General features: G+C 37.3%; 4 protein-coding genes across 7 annotated transcripts; all 4 read left to right on the top strand.

Annotated features, from left to right (window-relative positions):
- Nucleotides 1-455: 455 nt before the first annotated feature.
- uraha (urate (5-hydroxyiso-) hydrolase a) lies at nt 456-2,573 on the top strand. Of its 4 annotated transcripts, none has more exons than XM_011491726.4 (5): nt 590-730; nt 972-1,045; nt 1,187-1,326; nt 1,421-1,556; nt 2,308-2,573. In XM_011491726.4, the coding sequence occupies exons 2-5, from the start codon at nt 1,019-1,021 to the stop codon at nt 2,395-2,397; spliced, it is 393 nt and encodes a 130-aa protein (XP_011490028.1). In that variant the 5' UTR covers nt 590-730; nt 972-1,018; the 3' UTR covers nt 2,398-2,573. The 4 variants fall into 4 exon arrangements, with proteins under 4 accessions (XP_011490033.1, XP_004067256.1, XP_011490028.1 ...); XM_004067209.5 differs by having other exon boundaries at nt 663-730; nt 972-1,085; XM_011491731.4 differs by lacking the exons at nt 590-730; nt 972-1,045 and adding an exon at nt 456-583.
- A 716-nt stretch (nt 2,574-3,289) lies between these two features.
- Nucleotides 3,290-7,699, top strand: pdcd5 (programmed cell death 5). The gene is made up of 6 exons (XM_023953504.2): nt 3,290-3,485; nt 5,467-5,504; nt 6,358-6,419; nt 6,508-6,599; nt 6,695-6,766; nt 6,871-7,699. The coding sequence occupies exons 1-6, from the start codon at nt 3,420-3,422 to the stop codon at nt 6,916-6,918; spliced, it is 378 nt and encodes a 125-aa protein (XP_023809272.1). The 5' UTR covers nt 3,290-3,419; the 3' UTR covers nt 6,919-7,699.
- Nucleotides 7,700-8,043: 344 nt separating this feature from the next.
- Nucleotides 8,044-12,811, top strand: mvda (mevalonate (diphospho) decarboxylase a). The gene is made up of 10 exons (XM_023953503.2): nt 8,044-8,244; nt 8,446-8,516; nt 9,788-9,902; nt 9,996-10,145; nt 10,290-10,489; nt 10,609-10,683; nt 10,769-10,987; nt 11,419-11,534; nt 12,343-12,451; nt 12,526-12,811. The coding sequence occupies exons 1-10, from the start codon at nt 8,184-8,186 to the stop codon at nt 12,598-12,600; spliced, it is 1,191 nt and encodes a 396-aa protein (XP_023809271.1). The 5' UTR covers nt 8,044-8,183; the 3' UTR covers nt 12,601-12,811.
- Nucleotides 12,812-13,607: 796 nt separating this feature from the next.
- On the top strand, nt 13,608-16,768 carry cyba (cytochrome b-245, alpha polypeptide). The gene is made up of 6 exons (XM_004067212.5): nt 13,608-13,767; nt 13,973-14,042; nt 14,612-14,686; nt 14,788-14,871; nt 15,253-15,334; nt 15,631-16,768. Exons 1-6 carry the CDS (start codon nt 13,710-13,712, stop codon nt 15,820-15,822), a joined length of 561 nt encoding a protein of 186 aa, XP_004067260.1. The 5' UTR covers nt 13,608-13,709; the 3' UTR covers nt 15,823-16,768.
- Nucleotides 16,769-20,210: the final 3,442 nt, after the last annotated feature.

Genomic DNA, 20,210 nt, shown 5'->3' on the forward strand with positions numbered 1-20,210 from the left:
TTTTCAACTTCTTCTGAGACAAACCCAAAATTATATAATGTTTGTCTGAGAAAAAAAAAAAAGGTCCAACCTCCAGCTTTTCTACCAGCTCTGGATTTTTCTGGAAAGTCATCAATGCCAACGAGACAGCAAGCAAAAAGGACAAAGGAGGAAACAGTTTAGAGTTACCTAACCATCTAACCATAGAAAATAAAAGCACATTGTACAAACGTATATCAAATTGTTATAAGTAAACAATGCAATAATAAATGTCATCTTATTTTTCAATTTATTCATTTATATACCGGTAATTTATGCCAAATGTTTGAGGTTTTCATTGGTCATGGAGTCACACTTGCTTACGTCATTTAAAACCAAAGACCTTGTTGTCTCAAAGGCATTTGTTGTGCTAACCATGACAGGGCCCGTCGCCACGGCAACACACTTTGATTATCTGTGTCCAAAAAGTACAAAGTGCTGCAAACCAAGTGTGACAAAATGAGGCCTTGCATAACCGGGCCCACTGTTGACAAAAAAGAGATAAGAGCAGGCGCTCTGAATGTTTAAATGAATAAAGCCTTGTCCAGAACTTCATGGAATTAATGTGAGTAAAAGGTTATGTTGAATAAACCATATAATTGATTTTTTTCAACCGTGAAAGTTGCAGACATAGTTTAGGTTTTATAAGTTAGCGAGCATGAGTACATTCAGACTGCAGCAGCTAAAAGGTCATATTTCTCCTGAAAATAAGGTAAGAAAATTTTATTAACTTTTTAAAGAAAAAAACGTTTAGTTTTTGTTTGAACTAATTATTAAGATCTCTCCGTTTACAATCATGTGAGGTATGAACAGGTCGTTTATACAAAAATTGTAATTAAATTGAACAACAACTTTTCATTTACATTTCACCCTTAAAATTAATTAGATAAATCTTTTGTTTTGTTTTTCATTTAGCTGGTATCTTTTTAAATTTCATATTATGTCTGTTTCAGGCTGAAAAACTGTGTCTTTAAGGATTTAACTCTGTCTTCCACGCTGCATGTGCACAGAGTGTCTAAAATACAATGTGGGCAGACATCCTAGACTGGCTTTGTGATTGTCTGAAAGTATTTATAGAATTTATTTGATATTTGGAATTAGTAAAGAAACATTTTTTAAATGAGTATTTCCTAAAAACTGATTCTGATTCCGGCTTTTTGTTCTTCAGATCACAACAATGGCCAGCTTAGAGAGTCCGCTGACCACTCATGTGCTGAATGTCGCAATGGGAGTCCCGGCATCAAATGTGACTCTCAGACTTTATCGACAAGATCCTTCCTCAAAAACCTGGCAGCTATTAAATACTGGGTAATAATCTAAACTTTTTTTTATGAACAGCATGAAAAAACACTGAAAAATAGTGTCATGCACATTAATACCAAAATACATGTTTTCCCAATAGGATCACTAATGCTGACGGGAGATATCCTGGTCTCATCACCAAAGAGCTATTCACAGCTGGTGTGTACAAACTGCATTTTGAGACTGCTCAGTACTGGGCAAGTCTGGGAGACACTTCATTTTACCCTTATGTCGAGGTAGGTGAGGAATTACCAGGACCACCTTCTACTGCTTGGTCTTTTCAAGATTTGTATTGCATTTAATGTGACTGCAAATTTTATCATTTTATTATTCCACATGTTTTGGTGTGCCTAAATGATAAATAAAAAACAAAAAATCCTGTATACATATTGACTAAAGTGGAAGTAAACCACAAAACAGAGCTTAGGGTCATTATAATTGGGCCGTATTACAAAGCACAACAAAACAGCAGCAAGAAATCACAAAGCATAACTGCTAGTAACTCCAAGTTTATAGAAACAGATCCACAGAATATAATAAATAGGCCATAAAGCTTAGTGTTTCAAGCAAGTAGCACAGCCATATGGAAACTGGAAAAGAAAGAAATTATTTACAATGATGCATTCGATTAATTAAGGGGGGAAAAAAACTTTATTTACATAGGCAAAATAAGTGTTTTTTTTTAGCAGATTGGCATCTAATTTTCTGCTAGTTCCAAAATTATTTGATAAGATTTTGTGGTCTCTGCTACTTTACAGGTTAAATATGGTTTATTACATTTCTGCCTCATTGACATAGAGCACCAAATCGGTCCATTTATTTATTTATCCTTATTTTTTTATGCTGGATTTCAAATGAAAAGTCCAACAAGCAGCACAGTGACCTGCCGTGATGCTGTCACCAGACATATCTGCTGTGCCTTTCCTGACTTCTGTTATATCTAACCTCCATATTTTGTCTTTGTTTATCTGATTGTTTGTTTTGCAGATTGTCTTCACCATAAATGACCCAGGACAAAAGTACCATGTCCCGCTGCTTCTGAGTCGTTTCTCGTACAGCACCTACAGGGGGAGCTAGAGATCAACGCTGTGTGACATCAGGATCACCGGAGTGGGCATCTCTGGAAATTCATGGAAGTGCCAACCATTGAAAGAACTTCACCGACTTTTTGTCAATGAAGTTATGCAGCATTTTGAATGATTCAAGATAGAATATCCAATAATTTTCAATAAAACAGAGTTTTAAACTGTTCACTACACATCTAGTTTTTGTGTCTGTTACGTCAATAATCACAAACATTAGAAGAAAGGAACATCTTCATCATTGTTGCCCATAAGGTCTGTCAATGTTTCAGTACGTTTCTTCTAGATTCACAATATTCATTCATTCATTCATTTTCTGTACCGCTTTGTCCCTTTTGGGGTCACGGGGCTGCCGGAGCCTATCCCGGCTACTTGGGCGTAGGCAGGGGATGCCCTGGACAGGTCGCCAGTCTGTCGCAGGGTAGAACGTCCACAATCACACACCCATGCACTCTCACACTCACACCTATGGATTCACAATAAATAAATAAAAAAAGAGTTGCGGCAATGTAGAGAATAAATAAAAAAGGACAAAGAAGACCTTAAATTAGAATATCTAAAGTGAGTATTAATTCAAACCCTATTGGTACATGATTCACAGCACTCATCCGCATGAAGTACATTATTATTAATTAATTATTATCAATTTTAATAACTACAGTCACCTCATTGAATTACTCCTTTTCAGCAACGATGTGCTTTTTACAATAACAACAACAACAACAATAATAATAATAATAATAATAATAATAATAATAATAATAATAATAATAATAATAATAATAATAATATTTACATACATGTAAATTACTGAGAAAATGCATTTATTATGTTTTTAAAATAAATGCATTTCCTGTCAGCGTTCGATTGCTTTTGCCTGAACCATGGGTCTTTTCTTTAATCGATTCTCCTCTCCTGCGTCGGGCAGGGCCTCGCCTCTTCTATGAGTATTGTGTTGCTGCTGAACGAGAATTCAGCCCAGTGCGGAATTTAACGTCAACCTTATTCCAGTAAATCATGGCTGACGACGAATTAGAAGCGATACGGCGCCAGAGAATGGCAGAGCTTCAGGCAAAGCACGGGGTAAGCTTTATGCACGAGGCTCCGCCACCACATGATGAGGAGATGCTAAAGTTAGGATGCTGCTAGCTTAGCTAGCAGTGTAGCTGACTGAGAGAGAACAGTATGAACACTGCATCATTCCTGTTCATATCACTCTCTGGATAAAACATGTTGCTCCCATATAAAATGAATGATGATTTTAAAAAGTTACCATGCTTCTTAATGAGAAACAACAGCAAGAAACGCATGTTACTAGTGCTATTCTTGTTGACACTGTGTGACACTATGACAGCGCACACCCCTTTGACTACTATGACAGTTAAGTGCTGCAGAATTACAGTCCTTATCCGTTTTTAGACATTTATTTGAAATAAGATAAAAGAGAAAGGTTTTTTTTTATCTTTAGTCACATTTGACTTTTTTATTTGTGTAGCCTTGGCAACCAGACCTTTCTTTGTTGTAATGCGAGTAAGGGACTGGAAATTTTCCATTTAAAATTTACATTTACAATTCTCATCGTCATATTTTTTTAAAAAAAGTATTGAAATGACCAATGAAACAGATTTTTGTGTAGGAAGTTATTAAACAGATGTTATTAGTGTTATTAGTGTATATGCCCAAAAGCTATAAATCATTTCTATGGTATTTGTAAGACAACAGTTTTAGATGAGCAGTCTGGATTTCATAGATTAGAGTACATTAAAGTAATCTCTCTGCAAAAAAAAACAGTTTAAGCTATTTTTGTCCACCAGTTGTCACTGTCAGTCCCAGAACCTCAACAGACCGCCAACAGTGTTAAGGCCCGTTCACACCGGGACGAATTTCGTTTAACGCCTCGTGACTAAACAAAGGCCACCAATGAGAGTGTGCACACCGACGCGAAAAAACGCCACGCGTCAAAGCGTCAAAAAAAAAAAAAAACGCCTCGGGTTCGTTTTTTTTTTTCGACGCGTCGCGTCGAAATCTATTCGACCAATGAGAATGGCGCTTTTGCACACGTGTCTGGAGCTTCTGAAGTTACAGTAAAACACAACTTGGGGGCGCTCAAACACAAAACTGCCTTGCTGAGCACACATACCAGCGAAGAAGATAGACGCCAAGTAGCGTCTACACTGCCGCGAAGAAATAATGACGGACATTCTAAAATATCCCCGAACCAAGCACCAGTTGGAGCTACTGGGGCTTGAAATATTCATGTTTTCTTTGTATTATTCTGACAAGCGCGTAAATACTTGCTCTCTTCTTCTGAGTGAAAAGCGACTTTAAGAAGCGTAAAGTTGCGCAGCGCCACCTTGTGTACAGGAGTATTTCTGTTTACATTAAGCGCCATCTAATGTCAGGGAAGGAAATTGCATGTTCGCTCGGCTCATCGTCAGCGAAAATCGCCTGGGTGTGAACACAAAAAACGTGGCGAAAAATGCTGGCGAATATTCGTCCCGGTGTGTACGGGCCTTTAACCTTTTGTTTAAAATCAAAGTACTTAAAAATACACTTTAAGATACTAGAATTGAGCTCTTTAGCAGTATTAATGTCTGCAGCAGATGTATAAACTTTGTTCTCTTGAAATATGCATAGACCTTTTCAAACAAACTGGTTTTCATTGGTTTTTTTTTTTTTTTTTTAAACAAAAACATGAGTGGTGAAGTCATGTTTTGTGTCATGTCATGTCCTTTTTTTTTTTAATGCACTCTCTTTTAAACCTAATGGAAAATAAGTAGAAATGTCTACAATAATACTCAAAGATTATTTGATACACAGAAATGGAAAAAGTTCATAGATACGTCCCCATGTTTTGAGGGAACTACATGAGTTCAGACTTAAAAACAGGAATATTGCAAAATATAATACTTACTTCTTTTTTTAGGTTTCTGTCTAGAATATAGCAACAGTTTTGCAGTTAGTAACTCAGTTGTTTCCTCTAACAAAAAAATGTGTATTCTTGTAAGCTTATCAACTGAAATATAACCTAAAAGTATGTCTACGGTCTCTCTCGTGTCTTCAGGATGCTTCAAATAATCAACAAGAGGAGACCAAACAAAGGTGAAATGTTTTATTTAAAGGGCCTATACCAAGCAGAATTTTTTTTATAGCTTTTAACTGTACTATTATGTTCATTCCGCATGAAAAGAAACCCCAAAGGGCTAGTTTTGATCCATTCACGCATTAAAATGAGCGGGTTCTTAGAGCTGGCGTAGACTAGTGAGGATAGGAAAATAGCTAGCAAAAATAACTAATATTCAATAAAAAATGGTGTTCTTTAGGGGTTGCATGGTGGCCCAGTGGTTAGCGCTCTTGCCCCCTGGTTCAAACACCAACGTCCCCCCTGTGTGGAGTTTGCATGGTCTCACAGTGCACGTGTTTCCTCCGGCTTCCTCCTACTGTACAAAATCATGCTTCATAGGTTAATTGGTCAATCTAAATTGTCTGTGAGTGTGAGTGTGCATGGGTGTGTGATTGTGGCCCTGCGACAGACTGGCGTCCTGTCCAGGATGTCCCCTGTCTTAGCCCACAAGCGGCCGGGATAGGCTCCGGCAGCCCCGTGACCCCAAACGGGTTTAGAAGACGAAGGAATGAATGCGTTCTTTAGTGTGCCCAAAGTAATATTCACATGCATCGTATAGGCCCTTTAAAACCACAATTCTACAGCAACCAAATTTAGATAAGAGTAGTCTCACTGACAAATAGATTTCAGTTCCATCTCTTCCAACTTCCGTCTGTGCACTGAATTATGGATAAAGCTGTTAAATGGTGCTAATTGTCATTTAATGTTTACAAAATATATTTTATGCATTACATATAATAGCGAAGTTGACAGAACAGCTGTGGAACTCAGTTGCTTTAAAAAGTTGTTCTGCTCATTTATGGACCACATGTTTATTTATTTTTTCTGCAGAGAAACCGAAATGAGGAACTCAATATTGGCACAAGTTTTAGACCAGTCTGCCCGTGCAAGATGTAAGTCTATGCTATGTTTTCATTCAAAGTTCTGGGAGCATTGCCTCTTTAACTACAATATTTTCTTTGATGATCTTTACTTTATCAGTGAGCAACCTGGCATTGGTGAAGCCTGACAAGGCAAACGCAGTGGAGAACTATCTTATACAAATGGCTCGATTTGGAAAGTTAGGAGGAAAGGTACCAAACAAAAAAAAACAAAAAATTCTTAAGGGGGTTTATGTAATTAAGGTGTTTCAATTTACTTACAAGTGAATACTTTTTGTTTTTGACAGATTTCAGAATCAGGCTTGATTGAGATCCTTGAAAAAGTCAGTCAGCAAACTGAAAAAAAGACAACTGTTACGGTACGTTCCACTAAAATCCCTCATATGACTCTGTGTAATTCATCCTGAGTGGGTTGTTGTAAAGTGTCACATTCTGGTAAATGCTTTGCTCTTTGTAATTGCAGTTCAACAGACGGAGAGTGATGGACTCAGATGATGAAGATGATTATTAAGTTAATCTACGGAGGCCTGGGATGCAACAAGTGTTTCTGACTTAAACTCCTTTGCTGGGATAAAGATGGGATTTTTGATTTTTTTTTTTTTTTTTTCTCGTTTTGTAACTGCTGGTATATTATACAAACATGTGTGTCTTCTTAGAACAGATACACCTAAGAAGGAAAAACAAGGACATTTGGCTGATAATTTGAAGGATAGGAGAAAGCACTCTTGGTTCTGGAGGTGTTTTTGTATTCTTCTTTCTTTCAAGTTATTACACATTGATACAACTTATGTTGTACTTCTAACAGACAGTAAACTGTTTGAATCATTTTTATTTAAAGTAGTTATTATTTTACCTTGATTATAAAGCCTGCTCTTCTATTATACACAGCTAAACCTGATCTGTTTAAATTTTTGCACATGCAAATGTTTGGGTACCACATACAGCTTTTTTCTGGACTTACATTTCATTTGTTCAAGACATTATTCTTGGATGTTTGCTCGTTGCTGACTTGTATTTCAAAGGTTTTCACTCCGATAAAAATGACATGCCTTATGGTCAAACGGTTGCTACAGATGTAATTTTTCCTATGATAAATTCATATTCATGGGTATTTTAAGTAGAGTGAAATTTACAACATTACTCCCAAAAGAATCTCACCACCAGTAAAAGTAACAAAATGTATATTTTGATTACTTTATTTTTTATCTGAAACACGTTGATCTTGGAAATGAGAGTGAAAACTTTGCCAAATGTTTGCATATTCATTTGAAATAAAGCCTGAAGAAAAGAAACCTGTCTGAGCTGTCAAATTGAAATGTTGCTCAGATTGAAACTTTGGAAAAATGGAATGAATAACTTACAAAAGCAACGGGATGTAAACAACTATGGTGGCTGTGTGCTTGTAATACTGAAAGCCAGACACGTGCACCTGTAGTGTGCCTTAGTGTGCTTTAATGTACATTAAGGCTTAAAAGATTACAAATAAAAGAAAATCATCCCTGAGTTGCTGTCCTCGCCAGTTTGACTCGAGTATGGTCAGATGATTTCTTATAGGCTAGTCTGACGCTGTGGTGAAAAAGGCTGAAATCTGATTGGTGGGAAGGATGGCCACATGCTTCCTCCTGACCAATCGGGTGCTTCCAGAAGAAAACGTAACCATGAGGTCGGCTCCCTACTCTAAAAGAGCTAAACACCAGATAAACGCCGCACTAACAGGATAAAAGCTCATACGTCGCGAAATAGATATATTTTTTTAAAGTCTAAACTGAAAGCGGAATGGAAAAGCCGTACCTGGTCACATGTACTGCCCCCGTGAACATAGCTGTCATTAAATACTGTAAGTATGCTTTCCGACTTCAGTTAGCTCTGCATGCATGTTTTACTTAGAGTAACACTTTTACCTGTGTAATTTGACATTTAACAGTGTCACTGTGGCCATTAAAGTAATAACTGTTAAGCATAACTCGCTAAGAAACGCAACTGACTATATAATAATACCCTGACAGTATGTAATGCACCGTGTTTAACATCATTTCAGGGGGGAAAAGGAACGAAGAATTGATTCTGCCAATCAACTCATCTCTGAGCGTGACGTTGCATCAAGACCAGGCAATTAACTAAACTTTCCCATCATGCATTTTCCTTACAGCTGTTAAACACAACTGCATGTCTTTCTATCTAAGATTTGTATGAAAAAAGCAACTTATTTGTAGATCTTTTCCTTATATTTTTAAAAGAAAGCAACTTAGCTTTGACTGTTTTTTCAATTAAAATGTATTTTAAGCATTTAGGACAGTAAAACTGTTGCAATGGAAATTTTTTTCTAGCCATTATTTGAGTTTTTAGGCTGCTAATCTGAGGAGCAGCTACATAAATGGAAAACGTATCTTAACATTAAGAAATATTAAAGTTAGGTTAAGAAATTAAAATGTAATGAAAGTGATATTAAATATGGTGCAAACCTTTACAACATTCACCATATCAGCATAGTAGTTGTCCTCAAAGGGCCAGATATAACTTATACATGTAACTAAATGTAATGAAAAATAAACGTAACTACTCCTTAATGTTAAATCATTCATTTATGTATTTATTATAACTTTTAAAGTGACAATTGCTGTTGCATAGAAAACATGTGTTTGCTCGTTACTCTAGCATAAATCCTGTTAAATTTGATTCTGTCAGGTTAGGTTACATGGACAGTGTTTAAGTCCTAATGTATAGCTGCCCAATCAGATATTTCAAGTCTAGTTCCCCCTAGATATGAATAAATACACACCCATTTTTATTTTTTATTTTAAGAAATAAAAACTTTTATGCTATCGTGGGCCACATAAAATGACATGGAGGGCCACATTTGGCCCCCGGGCCTTGAGTTTGACACATGTGCTTTACAAAGTTATTTTCGATGATAAAGATGTCAGGGCAGGTTAACATCTGCACGCAGATTTTGATTCATCTAATCAGCTCAATGTGCAAAGACCAGAGCTTCAAACTATATTTTATGTTAAGGGAGCACGACTAACCCTAACCTCTTTCCAAACTCACTAAGGACCTTGGGCATTATGAAAAAAAACCTTGGGAGCAAGGACAATAACGTCCAATCTATGTTACTGCTTTTAACATGTTCCCTCTAATTCACTGCACAACAGTGGGAGGCAACTCATTTCTATTTTATCAATTTAAAAGAGGGTTGATGCTATTAAAAATGAGTGCATTTTTAAGCTATATTTAAACTAACTTTTCATGGTTACTACGTATTCTTACAAAGAACAAATAATTGGAAAAATGTCATGATTCATAAGTTTCGAATCTAAAATGGTTTGGAAAATAGCGTTTGTGTAGTTTGACTGTACGTCTTTATCTTCATGTCTGTTCAGTTAAAAACAACAACAACAGTTGCAACCAGCAGATCGTTTAAGGAGGATCGAATATGGCTGAATGGCAAAGAGGAGGACATCACCCATCCAAGACTTCAGTCTTGTCTCAGAGAAAGTGAGTTCTTTCTGTTCAATGCTTTCCTATGAACACTATTCAAGATACAGAAGTGAAACATGATGTTTTTAATTCCATTTGTTCTGTTTTCAGTTCGAAGATTGGCACGAAAGAGGCACAATGACGGAGACGCTACTTCCACTGAGTTGACTGGTCTTTCTCAAAAAGTCCACATTTGCTCTGTAAACAATTTTCCCACCGCTGCTGGACTCGCCTCGTCTGCTGCAGGCTTTGCCTGTCTAGGTGAGAGCCTTTATGTCTGTATCTAAAATCTGTTTACGTTGCAAATGTTTGTTATGAAAACTGTCTTAAAAATTCTCAAGTTGCAAGTGTTAATGTGCAACACATCAACAGTGTAATCTTGTACTTTTCTGTCCTTGGTTGTAGTTTACAGTCTCGCTCAGGCATTTGGTGTAGAAGGAGAGCTGTCTGGTGTCGCTCGTCAAGGTTCTGGCAGCGCCTGCCGAAGCATGTATGGAGGCTTTGTTCAGTGGATTATGGGAAACCAGGAGGATGGCAAGGACAGTTTAGCCCAGCAGGTGGAGCCAGAGAGTCATTGGCCTGAACTCAGAATCCTTGTCCTTGTGGTAGGTCTTTGTTAGATGAAGAATTTGGTCATCATCGTCTGTTAATAAAGTTTTATATAAGCTTTGAATCCATGCAGTTTGCAGCTCTCTTAAATGCAATCTGATGTGTTTTTGTTTAGGCTAGTGCTGAGAGGAAGCCAGTCGGCAGCACTTCTGGGATGCAAACTAGCGTACAAACAAGTTGCCTACTAAAGGTGATCTTTAATTCAATTTCAGTTCTAAAGTCACCTTTACAACCTTTCGCTCATAACATAACATTTCTGTGAATGATGTGTGCAGCATCGGGCAGAGTCTGTTGTTCCTCACCGGATGGAGGAGATGATTAAAGCCGTGCGAGGAAGAGACTTTGCTGCATTTGCTGAATTGACCATGAAAGACAGCAACCAGTTTCATGCCACCTGCCTGGACACATACCCTCCAATCTTCTACCTGAACAGAGTCTCCCAGCAGGTCATTCACTTGGTGCATCGATACAACAGACATTATGGGGAGACACGGGTGAGCAGTACCACAGTTTTGTCCTTTTTGGTGGTGGTTGTATTTATTTTTTAGTTGTGTTTAAATCTGGTGATCTAGTTATTTTACTTGTATTAGTACTTACAATTATGACGTTGCATGTTAGAGGAGTAAAAATTAGGATTATGATATTTACATATGTGAAAATCATAATGGGCACAATTAAAAACCTGATGGGATATTTTCTGTCTAAGTGTTGGATTTCAGGTCAAAAACAGACTAAATGAGGCTTTCATTTTGTATGACCTTTGGTAACTTTTGAAACACAATTGTTTATTTTTATGTGGATGAATTTTTGACATTGTGTAACAAAGATGTGAAACATGTGCGGTAATAAAAAAAAAGAGGAACGTGATTTTTTTCTATTCTTTTCTTTTTTTTTTAAGCTGACGAAAGTCTGTGTGCTCCTTTAGGTGGCCTACAGTTTTGATGCCGGGCCAAACGCTGTGATTTTCACGTTACAACAGCACGTTCCAGAGTTTGTCCACTTCATCCAGCATTTCTTCCCACCAGAAACCAATGGAGAGGAGTATGTCAACACCCAATCGATTTACTGTACTCTATACTTTCTGTTTGACAAGCTAAAGGAACTAAAAAACAAAGAGATAGACAGTTAGTTGAGCCACATACGTTTATGGGTTGAATAGCATTTTGCTCATAAAACCCTGCTGAGGAAACCAGGTTAACCTTTTTCTTTTTATTACAATAAAAGCATGCGGTCATGAAGGACTTTGCAGCATATTGGGCTTTGTTTCTGTTACTGAGATAGAATGTGGCCAACAGCTAAAAGGTTTGGCCTCGTTCACAAATACATTTTTTGGAAAAGAAAAAATCAGACAATATGAAGGGTTTGAAATTTACAAACATGTTCATAGTATTTATTTTTGGCTGAAAACAATACATTTGAAATTGCACCTATGCACATTTGCTCAAAGAAATAGTGTGCCTTGAAATGAATTAGTATTTTTATTATAAAAACATATGTGGCAATAATGTAAATGGCATTTTGCTTGTTTTTTTATGTTTCACCTCTCCATGCCTGAATTTATTTTCGATAATATAAAACTATTCTGTCTTTTATCCTTTCAAAGTGATGATGCTACCTTAAGTGGAGTTCTGGGTTAAATGGTACTTTACAAAGTAGTAATAGTAGTACAGAGTAATTAGCTGGGATTAATATTTGTTATATATATATATATATATATATATATATATATATTTGATTAGACTTGCATAGGTGTTTCTGTTGTATTTCTATGCTATCACACTCTTATTTCCTGTTCGCCTTTAGCTCCCTCAAAAATATGTCACAAAGCTGCTTTTATTTTCCTCTGCAGCTTCATCAAAGGTCTTCCAGTCAAGAGTGCTGCCGTCTCTGAGCAGCTGAAACAGAGTGTTGGCTTAGAACCCATGCCAAAGGGAATAAGCTACATTATTAGCACCAAGGTACATACAAATACAGACAAAGAGGATGTTCTTTGAGCTGCAGAGTGATTCTTTTTTTTGGTCATACATTCCAGGCTGGTCCAGGCCCCCGGGTTGTGAAGGATCCCTCTCTACACCTGCTGTCACCTGATGGCTTTCCTAAACTATAAGACATAAACTTTAGTTCTTTGAAAGTAGCTTTGTTTTTTTTTGTTTTTTTACGTTTACAGATTTATACAGTTTATTATGGAGCCCCTAAAGGGACATGGAGGTAAAAAAAAAAATAATAGTATTGGTTTCTCATGCACACGAGAAAAAAAACCCAGTGTGCAGCACAGCAGCTGATCAAAGCCAGTGCATCCCCGGTACCAAAACAAACTACATGACTTTAGAACTCGTTTTAGGTGACGTTCAGAGGTAACATAACGGTGACACCAGGCAAGCAAAGCTAAAGTCTTTGTAGGGGAGTCCTAAGAAATAATAACCACTTAGTTCCTCGTGTGCAACAGTTGGTTTATTGTGCGCATGAGAAACCAGTACAATTTCTTTTACATCTATGTCCCTTTAGGGGCTCCGTAGTTTATGCCAGCATAGAAGCAAAATAAATCTTAATTTCCCCATGTAAACTGTACAGTGCGTCTTCTAAGTCACTTCAAATCACGAGTTTTTAGGTTCTATTCTAAATAAATGTTAAATGTGACAGCAGCTCTTGTGTCTTCTGATTTCTTACATCATTGTCAGTAAGCTTGTTCCTTTTACTCGCTGTTAGAAAGAGATGTTATAGTTGCATTGCCTTAAAGATCTTGTATTTGTCAATGACATTAAACCTGGGATAAATAGTTTGTAAAAAATATTTTAAACTTTATTCAATGTGGCCTTTATTGTCCGTTTCATTATGTGAGAGAATGACACACAAATCCAGATGAAGGCATCAGTTAACAAACAGGAAAAAGTTAGAAACTAAACGAAGCTATTGCTTCCTTGCCAGGAAGAAAAGGGTGAAACTTTATTTAATGATTAAGTGAAATTCCTCCCTGGCCTTGCTGCACCTGTCCGGTGGGTGTTGGCCCCGCCCTCCTCCCGGGAATCCCGCATATTTTCGGAAACGACGGGCGAGGCGGGGCTGCGTCCCGCCCGCCCCGCCCCGCCCCGCTCCTCCCAGCCGCACGTCTACGGGCTGCACCTCCTCTAAAGCGCGTCGTCTTCCTTGTGCAGGCTGCAGGGTCAGGTGTCGTCGCAGGTAGAGCGTCGTAGTCGCGTCGTTTTTGGGGTCAGCACCATGGGGAGAATAGAGTGGGCCATGTGGGCCAACGAACAGGCTCTGGCTGCAGGCCTCAGTGAGTATACAAAAGATTTTTTAAGTGTTAGTATTTGCTTTTTGTCAGGTCATGAAATAACTAGGACAATTAACACTAGAACAAATAGCTCCATTTCTGTATGGTAATTCCAGTTGCAGAAATAATGTTCATCTATAGAAAGTAAAGGTGGATTGTTGTCATTAATGCTGTTTTATTTTTTTACCTTCCTGTTTCCTTCTTGTAGTTCTTCTCGCCGGAGGAATTGTGGGAGTGGCGGGGCAGTTTAGAGGCTGGGAGTTTGCTTCTTATGCTATGTATCCTTTACCTTATTATAAGAAGTGTATTGGGATTTAGACTCTTTAATACAGTTTGCACTCTGGTTCATGAGAACCAAGTGGCGCATGCGCAGGGTTAACCTGGAGAGGTTTCCCCGAATTTTAATACCTGAAAGTGTAAAGCCTCATTCACCTTTTTTTTGAAGATAATGTATATCATCCCATCTGAATATTTCAATATTTGTTTTTATAGTCTAACTACATTGTTTTTTTTCTGTGTCTTAGACAGATGAGTATTAGTTCATAACACAACTTGTGTAGTATCCGGTACACACTTCCTTATTGTGCATGTTCAGTAAATGCAGGTTCCTCCATGAGGTTTTTTTTTCTTTTCCTGTTCATCTAAGTTAAGATTTGATTTTTTCACCCAAATGTTAAAAATCATCCATTTTATGTAACCATAAAGTCCAAAATCTGATAGATTAAATTAAAAAGTTTGTTTTGTTTGTCAATTTAGCACATTTTAGTCTTATATTAAGCACTATGTGTGTTTATGATGATGATGTTGAAGTGATAACAATAATTAAAATGCCTTGACTGAAATCAAGTGCTGCTGGGGTCTTTGTGTGCCTGCTCGAGTATCCCAGGAGCAAAAGGGCCAAGGGTACGAGTGTGGAAAGGACGTAAGTTTCCCTGTAGTCTTACCTTTATTACATATTTCATCATCAGCACGTATTTTCCTAACTATTATAAGGTTTTTTACTCACTACTCATTTTCTTTCAGGGGCCAGTACTGCTTCACAGTGTGTGTAAAAGCCTTCGGACCAGTAACAAGAAACTATTATGTCAGAGCGTTTCTGCATGCAGCGTAAGTAAGATTTGAATTCTAAATTTAGAAATTCATTTCAAGCAGTCAAAACAAGAAAAAGTAAAAAAGAAAAGAAACGTGAGAGAATAACATATATAGATTTATCAAACTTAAGATCATGAATCCTTATTTGATTGGAAAAATTTGAAGTAAAAGAGAAATATTTTCAGATACATATTTGATGAAAAACAGTTTAATTAATGTCTTGAAAAGAAGTTGAATAAAGTTGACTTTGTGGTTCTGAAACAATGCCACGCTTGAATAAGTGGACTGTTTTGTGTCAATCCTTCTTTTGCCAAACGGCATTCTTTCCACTCACTAACAATAGGCTTGTGCCATGACTGTGTTTGGTCTTAAACCCTTTTGTATTTCTCTTTACAGGCTTTGTGTACCTGGAGGTTTTATGCTTGCCACAGTTTTAGGATGTGTCTGTCTTGGCATTGCCAGTCTCATCTATCTGGCAGTAAGTTGTTCAAAGCTCACCAGTTGTCAAATTTGAAAAGTGTGTTGTAATGGCGGGAAGTGGTTAGTTTCTGGAAACAAGGAAACTGCAACTTAGAAGTTGTCCCATAGTGGTGTCTCTGTTGAAACATGACATACGTTATTGCAAAACATTAAACGAAGGTGTGACTGAATTCTCCATGAGTTTCAAAGGTTCAGATGTAACACGGTTTAAATTTAGGTTTATCTCCAATTTTGAGTAAACAACATAGTCACTATCCTTTTGTGGCAAAGCATTGACATTCTCCTGCTATCTAGGCAGCTGTCCGAGGTGAACACTGGGAACCAATTCTTCCTCGCAAAGATACTCGGAAACCTGTTGCTGAAAGCATCAAAAGTCCTCCTCAGAACCCACCACCACGACCTCCTCCAGAGATACGCCGGAAGCAAGCCAAGGATGTGGAGGGAGCTGCCTATGACAATCCCATGTCTGTGACAGATGACGAGTAACTGGACCCCCCTCACAGAATGGTGGAGGAACGGTTCGCTCAAGTTAGTGACCCTGGAGAAATACAAGAAGCTGAGATCAAAGAAAAAAGTTGATATGATCAAAAAGTTGATATGATCAAAAATATACCACATACGGTAGATGTAAATGCTGTAGCTGCTAGTTTGAAAATGTAAATATACTGTTGTCAGTTTTAAGTACTGTATGTGTTAGTGTTTACTGTTTGGAAAAATATTCAAAAGGTCCAAGTCAATATCTGTTTCCTGTTCCAGCGATCATAACTTTTATAAAAGTTTTTATATTTTATAAAAGTGATCTAGAAAAATGTGTATTTACTTGTTTCTGGAGTTTTTGAAAGCAGCTAAATGCAGGTTGTGATTAAAGAATGAAAAAGTACAGATTGATGAGATGATCTGTGTTTTTGGGTGCATCATGGCGATAAAGCAATTCATGTTGTCTCATACTTCTGTGGTGATTTCTTGCTTTCTTTTAATTGTTATCTGTCATCTGTTTTTGCTTTTGTGTTTTTGTTCCTGTGGAAAATATTCAAAGCAGGGGCATTTGCAACTTCTCGCTTTTACAAGCCCAATATTTCGACACGTAGCACTTCCCCTGTTTTTCCATTGTTTCTTTGTAGTACATAGTTGTAACATTGCTGTTCACTGTTTTTTTAACGCATTGTTCAAACAGGTTCTACGTGATAGTATTTTTCTTTAATTTTCTCTTCTCTTTACTTCTGGAGTCAGAACAGTTACTGTCTATTTGTAAACCAAAGTATCATAATCGTGCTTCCTCTTTTTAGTCTAAACCGCAACACCCAGGTGCAGATTGAATCTTTATTCATGCAATGATTCTTGCTTGGAGAAATGTAGTAATCAAAGATCACGCACTTTGTTGAGAATAAAAAACAGAAATGTTTATTTAGGAGAAGAGCCACACAGAAAACCAGTCAGCTGAGTGAGTGTGTCAGAATTTCTTCCCAAAGTTCATGATACTTATACTTTTGAAACCCCAACAACTGCTTTAAAGTTTGCACATAAACTGCAAAAACAAGACAAGACCTGGTTTTTACAGATACATGTAAGTATTTAATGAAGACTTTGAAATGGAAGAGTATGAATAAAGAACAGATTGACCTCAGATCACAATGTAACTGAAACTGGTTGAAATCAAAAGTTGAAAATTTGCCCTCCATCTTCTGGAAAATACTTCTAATTTTGTCTATATAATACTAATAAATGACACCTAAAATAATCATTTCCCCTCGCTGGTTTGGGGTGTCCAAACTGAAGATGTATGAGGGCCAACCAATCGGCTCGCATTCTTTGAACTCTTATAAAAGCATTAAATGTAAATGAACTATATGATGCCATTTTTTTGCAATGGCATATTTTTCCTTTTTCCACATTGAATGGATGTTTGTTCACCTTTCAACACATCCCTTCAGGGGTTGCCACAGCAAATCAGCTTTCACTGAGTTTCATGCTGGAGGCCCTTCCTCACACAACCCTGTATTTTATCCAGGCTTTGGACCAGGGGGACCCAGACTTGGGGTCACTTGCAGCTACATTGTTAACATTTTTTTAACCTAAATTATAGTGGATTTTGTGTCCTCTTGTTTGGTTATTAAGGTTCTGAAGGCAAAGTAGCCACAGGTTGTCACAACAGGTTTATAATGGCTAAGAATGGAATTTAGCCAGCCACAATCAAGAAATTGTACACACACTTTTTAGAAAGTGCTGGGGCCACATGTTATTATTTTTATGACAGGAGCCCGTGAGAGGTGGGAATTTGAATGGAGGCTGCTTTTTGCCCACAGGCCGGACTTTGGACATGCTTCGTTTAAACCAATGATTCTGCCTTCTTGCCAAAGTAATGTGTAGCCATGAAATAATTGTCAACCTTTTCAGGTTTAATACTAATATATCATAACATATTTGAGATGAGATGATATTAGTTACCTTTGTCATAATCAGCATGTGGGAAAAGATGAACAATTGGCAGAACAGCTCATTTTAAAAGGCCATGTGATCATGATTTTAATCCTCATAAATGTGATTTTTCCTCTTAAAGACTTGAAAACAATTTAGCCTGTATCTTTAAGTAACAACTGAAGATGTATTTTTTTTATATGAAATATCTTTTCAATTTGTTTTTGGAACCAAAGTTGAAGATAAGTTACCTGGCATGTGATGTTTTTGCTCTATTTATTCTTTCAAATGTAAACGCTAGAGGGCGGAAGATTGCTCAGATGTTTTTCGACATTTAATCAAAGAAGACGAGCAAACCAATAGTATAAAGCATTTAGGTAGGAAAATGAAGTTGAAATTATTGGACATGTATAATAGAATCTGGTGTGAAGGTAAATTGCCGACAAATTGGAAAGAGGCTGTTGTTATTCCTATATTAAAACCTGGGAAAGATCCGAGCAGCCCAGAAAATTACAGCCCCAGCCCTCACATCACATGTTGGTAAAATAATGGAAAAAATGATAAATGAGAGATTGTATTATTACCTGGAGAGAAAAAATTTGTTGTCCCAATATCAGAACGGTTTTAGGAAAGGTCGAGGGACAATGGACCCTGTCGTCTGCCTAGAAGCAGACATCAGGAAAGCCCAAGTAGATAAAGCATATTTGGTGGCAGTATTTTTTTTATATAAAAAGGCTTATGATATGGTCTGGAAAGAGGGTTCATTGATAAAATTAGGTAGGTTAGGACTTCATGGAAGAATTTATAATTGGATTAAGGGGTTTTTTATTTGATAAATATGTTCAAGTTAGAATAGGAAAGTCTTTTTCTAATAGATACGTCGTGGATAATGTAACCCCACAAGGAAGTGTGATTAGCCCTGTGTTGTTTTCAATTATGATTAATGATATCTTTAGTTCCATTGGATGCGAATTTGGGAAAGCATTGTGTGCAGATGATGGAGCCTTGTGGAAGAGGGGACGGAATATTCGTTATGTGGAGAGAAAGACACAAGACGCTATTACGGAGGTGGAAAACTGGTCATACAATTGGGGATTCAAATTTTCAGTGGCTAAAACAAAATGCATGGTTTTTACTAGAAAACGTGAAACTGTTTTGAACTTAAAACTATATGGAAAAGTAATGGAGCAAGTACATAGTTTTAGGCATCTGGGAGTTATATTTGATAAAAAGTTGAAATGGAAAGAGAATATTGATAGTAGGGAGATGTAACAAAGTCATAAATAAAATGAGATGCTTGAAAGGCACTGGGTGGGGAGCTAGTGCACAGGCTTTAAAACAAAAATATGTTACAATGATTAGGTCAGTCACAGCTTATGGAATTATTGTTTACAATACAGCTTGCAAAACGTAGTTACATAAGATAGAGGTCATCCAAAATCAGGCGTTGAGAATATGTACTGGGGCTATGAGGTCAACTCCTGCTGTGTCATTACAAGTTGAAATGGGGGACCTACCATTGAATCTCAGAATTAAACAACTGCTGCTTAATTATTGGGTGTAAATACAGGGTTGTGTAGATGTAGAACATATGGTTAAGAGAGGTATTGCTCCTTGTTGGGAAAGTGGTAGTGGGACAAACAAAAGTGTTGCTTGGAAATTAGCTAGATTAACCAGAGAAACAAACATTCATGGTAAAACCCTAGTTAAGACGTTTTTGTACCCAGCCACTCCTTTCTGGGTTTTTCCAACCGTACAAGTGGATTTGTATCTCCACAGGAAGATGGAGGGTAGCAAAGGGAAGAGAAACTGGGATGAAATAACAACAGACTGGTTAGACACAGTCCATGCTTTATTTATTCCCATATATACAGACGGATCTAAAGACCTAGGCACAATGAGAACTGGTTTTTGTTTCTGTATCCCTACATTGGGAAAATATGTTGGAATTAAGACGTCAAAGGAACTTTCAGTTTTTGCAGTTGAAATGTTGGCAATATCATATAGTTTAGACTGGTTTGAACACAATAAAATTGGAGATGGTATAATTTGTTCAGACTCTTCAGACTCTTTGTCACCTTTGATGTCTCTAAAGTCTTATTCTTCTGATAGCAGATCAGATAAATTGTATGAAATTGGAAAAGGTTGGGAAAATTGAAAATAAGCATCAGATTTATGTGGGTACCAGCACATGGGGGGTGGAGGGAAATGAAATGGCTGATTTTCTGGCAAAAAGGGCGTTGAAATGGGGTATAGAGATGAAATTTCCCCTTTCCCGCACTCACACAAACCAGTTGGGTGTCTCCCTATCAGATGCAATGTATTATTTAAACCAGTGTGTCCCATTCTCAACCGTGAAATTATGCCGAGATCTCTGGCGTTTACCCTGACATTCATACCTCTCCCTACTTTTTCTTGAATGCTAAATTTAGGGGTGTTTTTTTTGTTTTGTTTTTTGT

Source organism: Oryzias latipes, chromosome 3 (assembly GCF_053564925.1).
Source record: "Oryzias latipes strain Hd-rR chromosome 3, Olatipes_Hd-rR_3.1".
NCBI classification, from domain to species: domain Eukaryota; kingdom Metazoa; phylum Chordata; class Actinopteri; order Beloniformes; family Adrianichthyidae; genus Oryzias; species Oryzias latipes.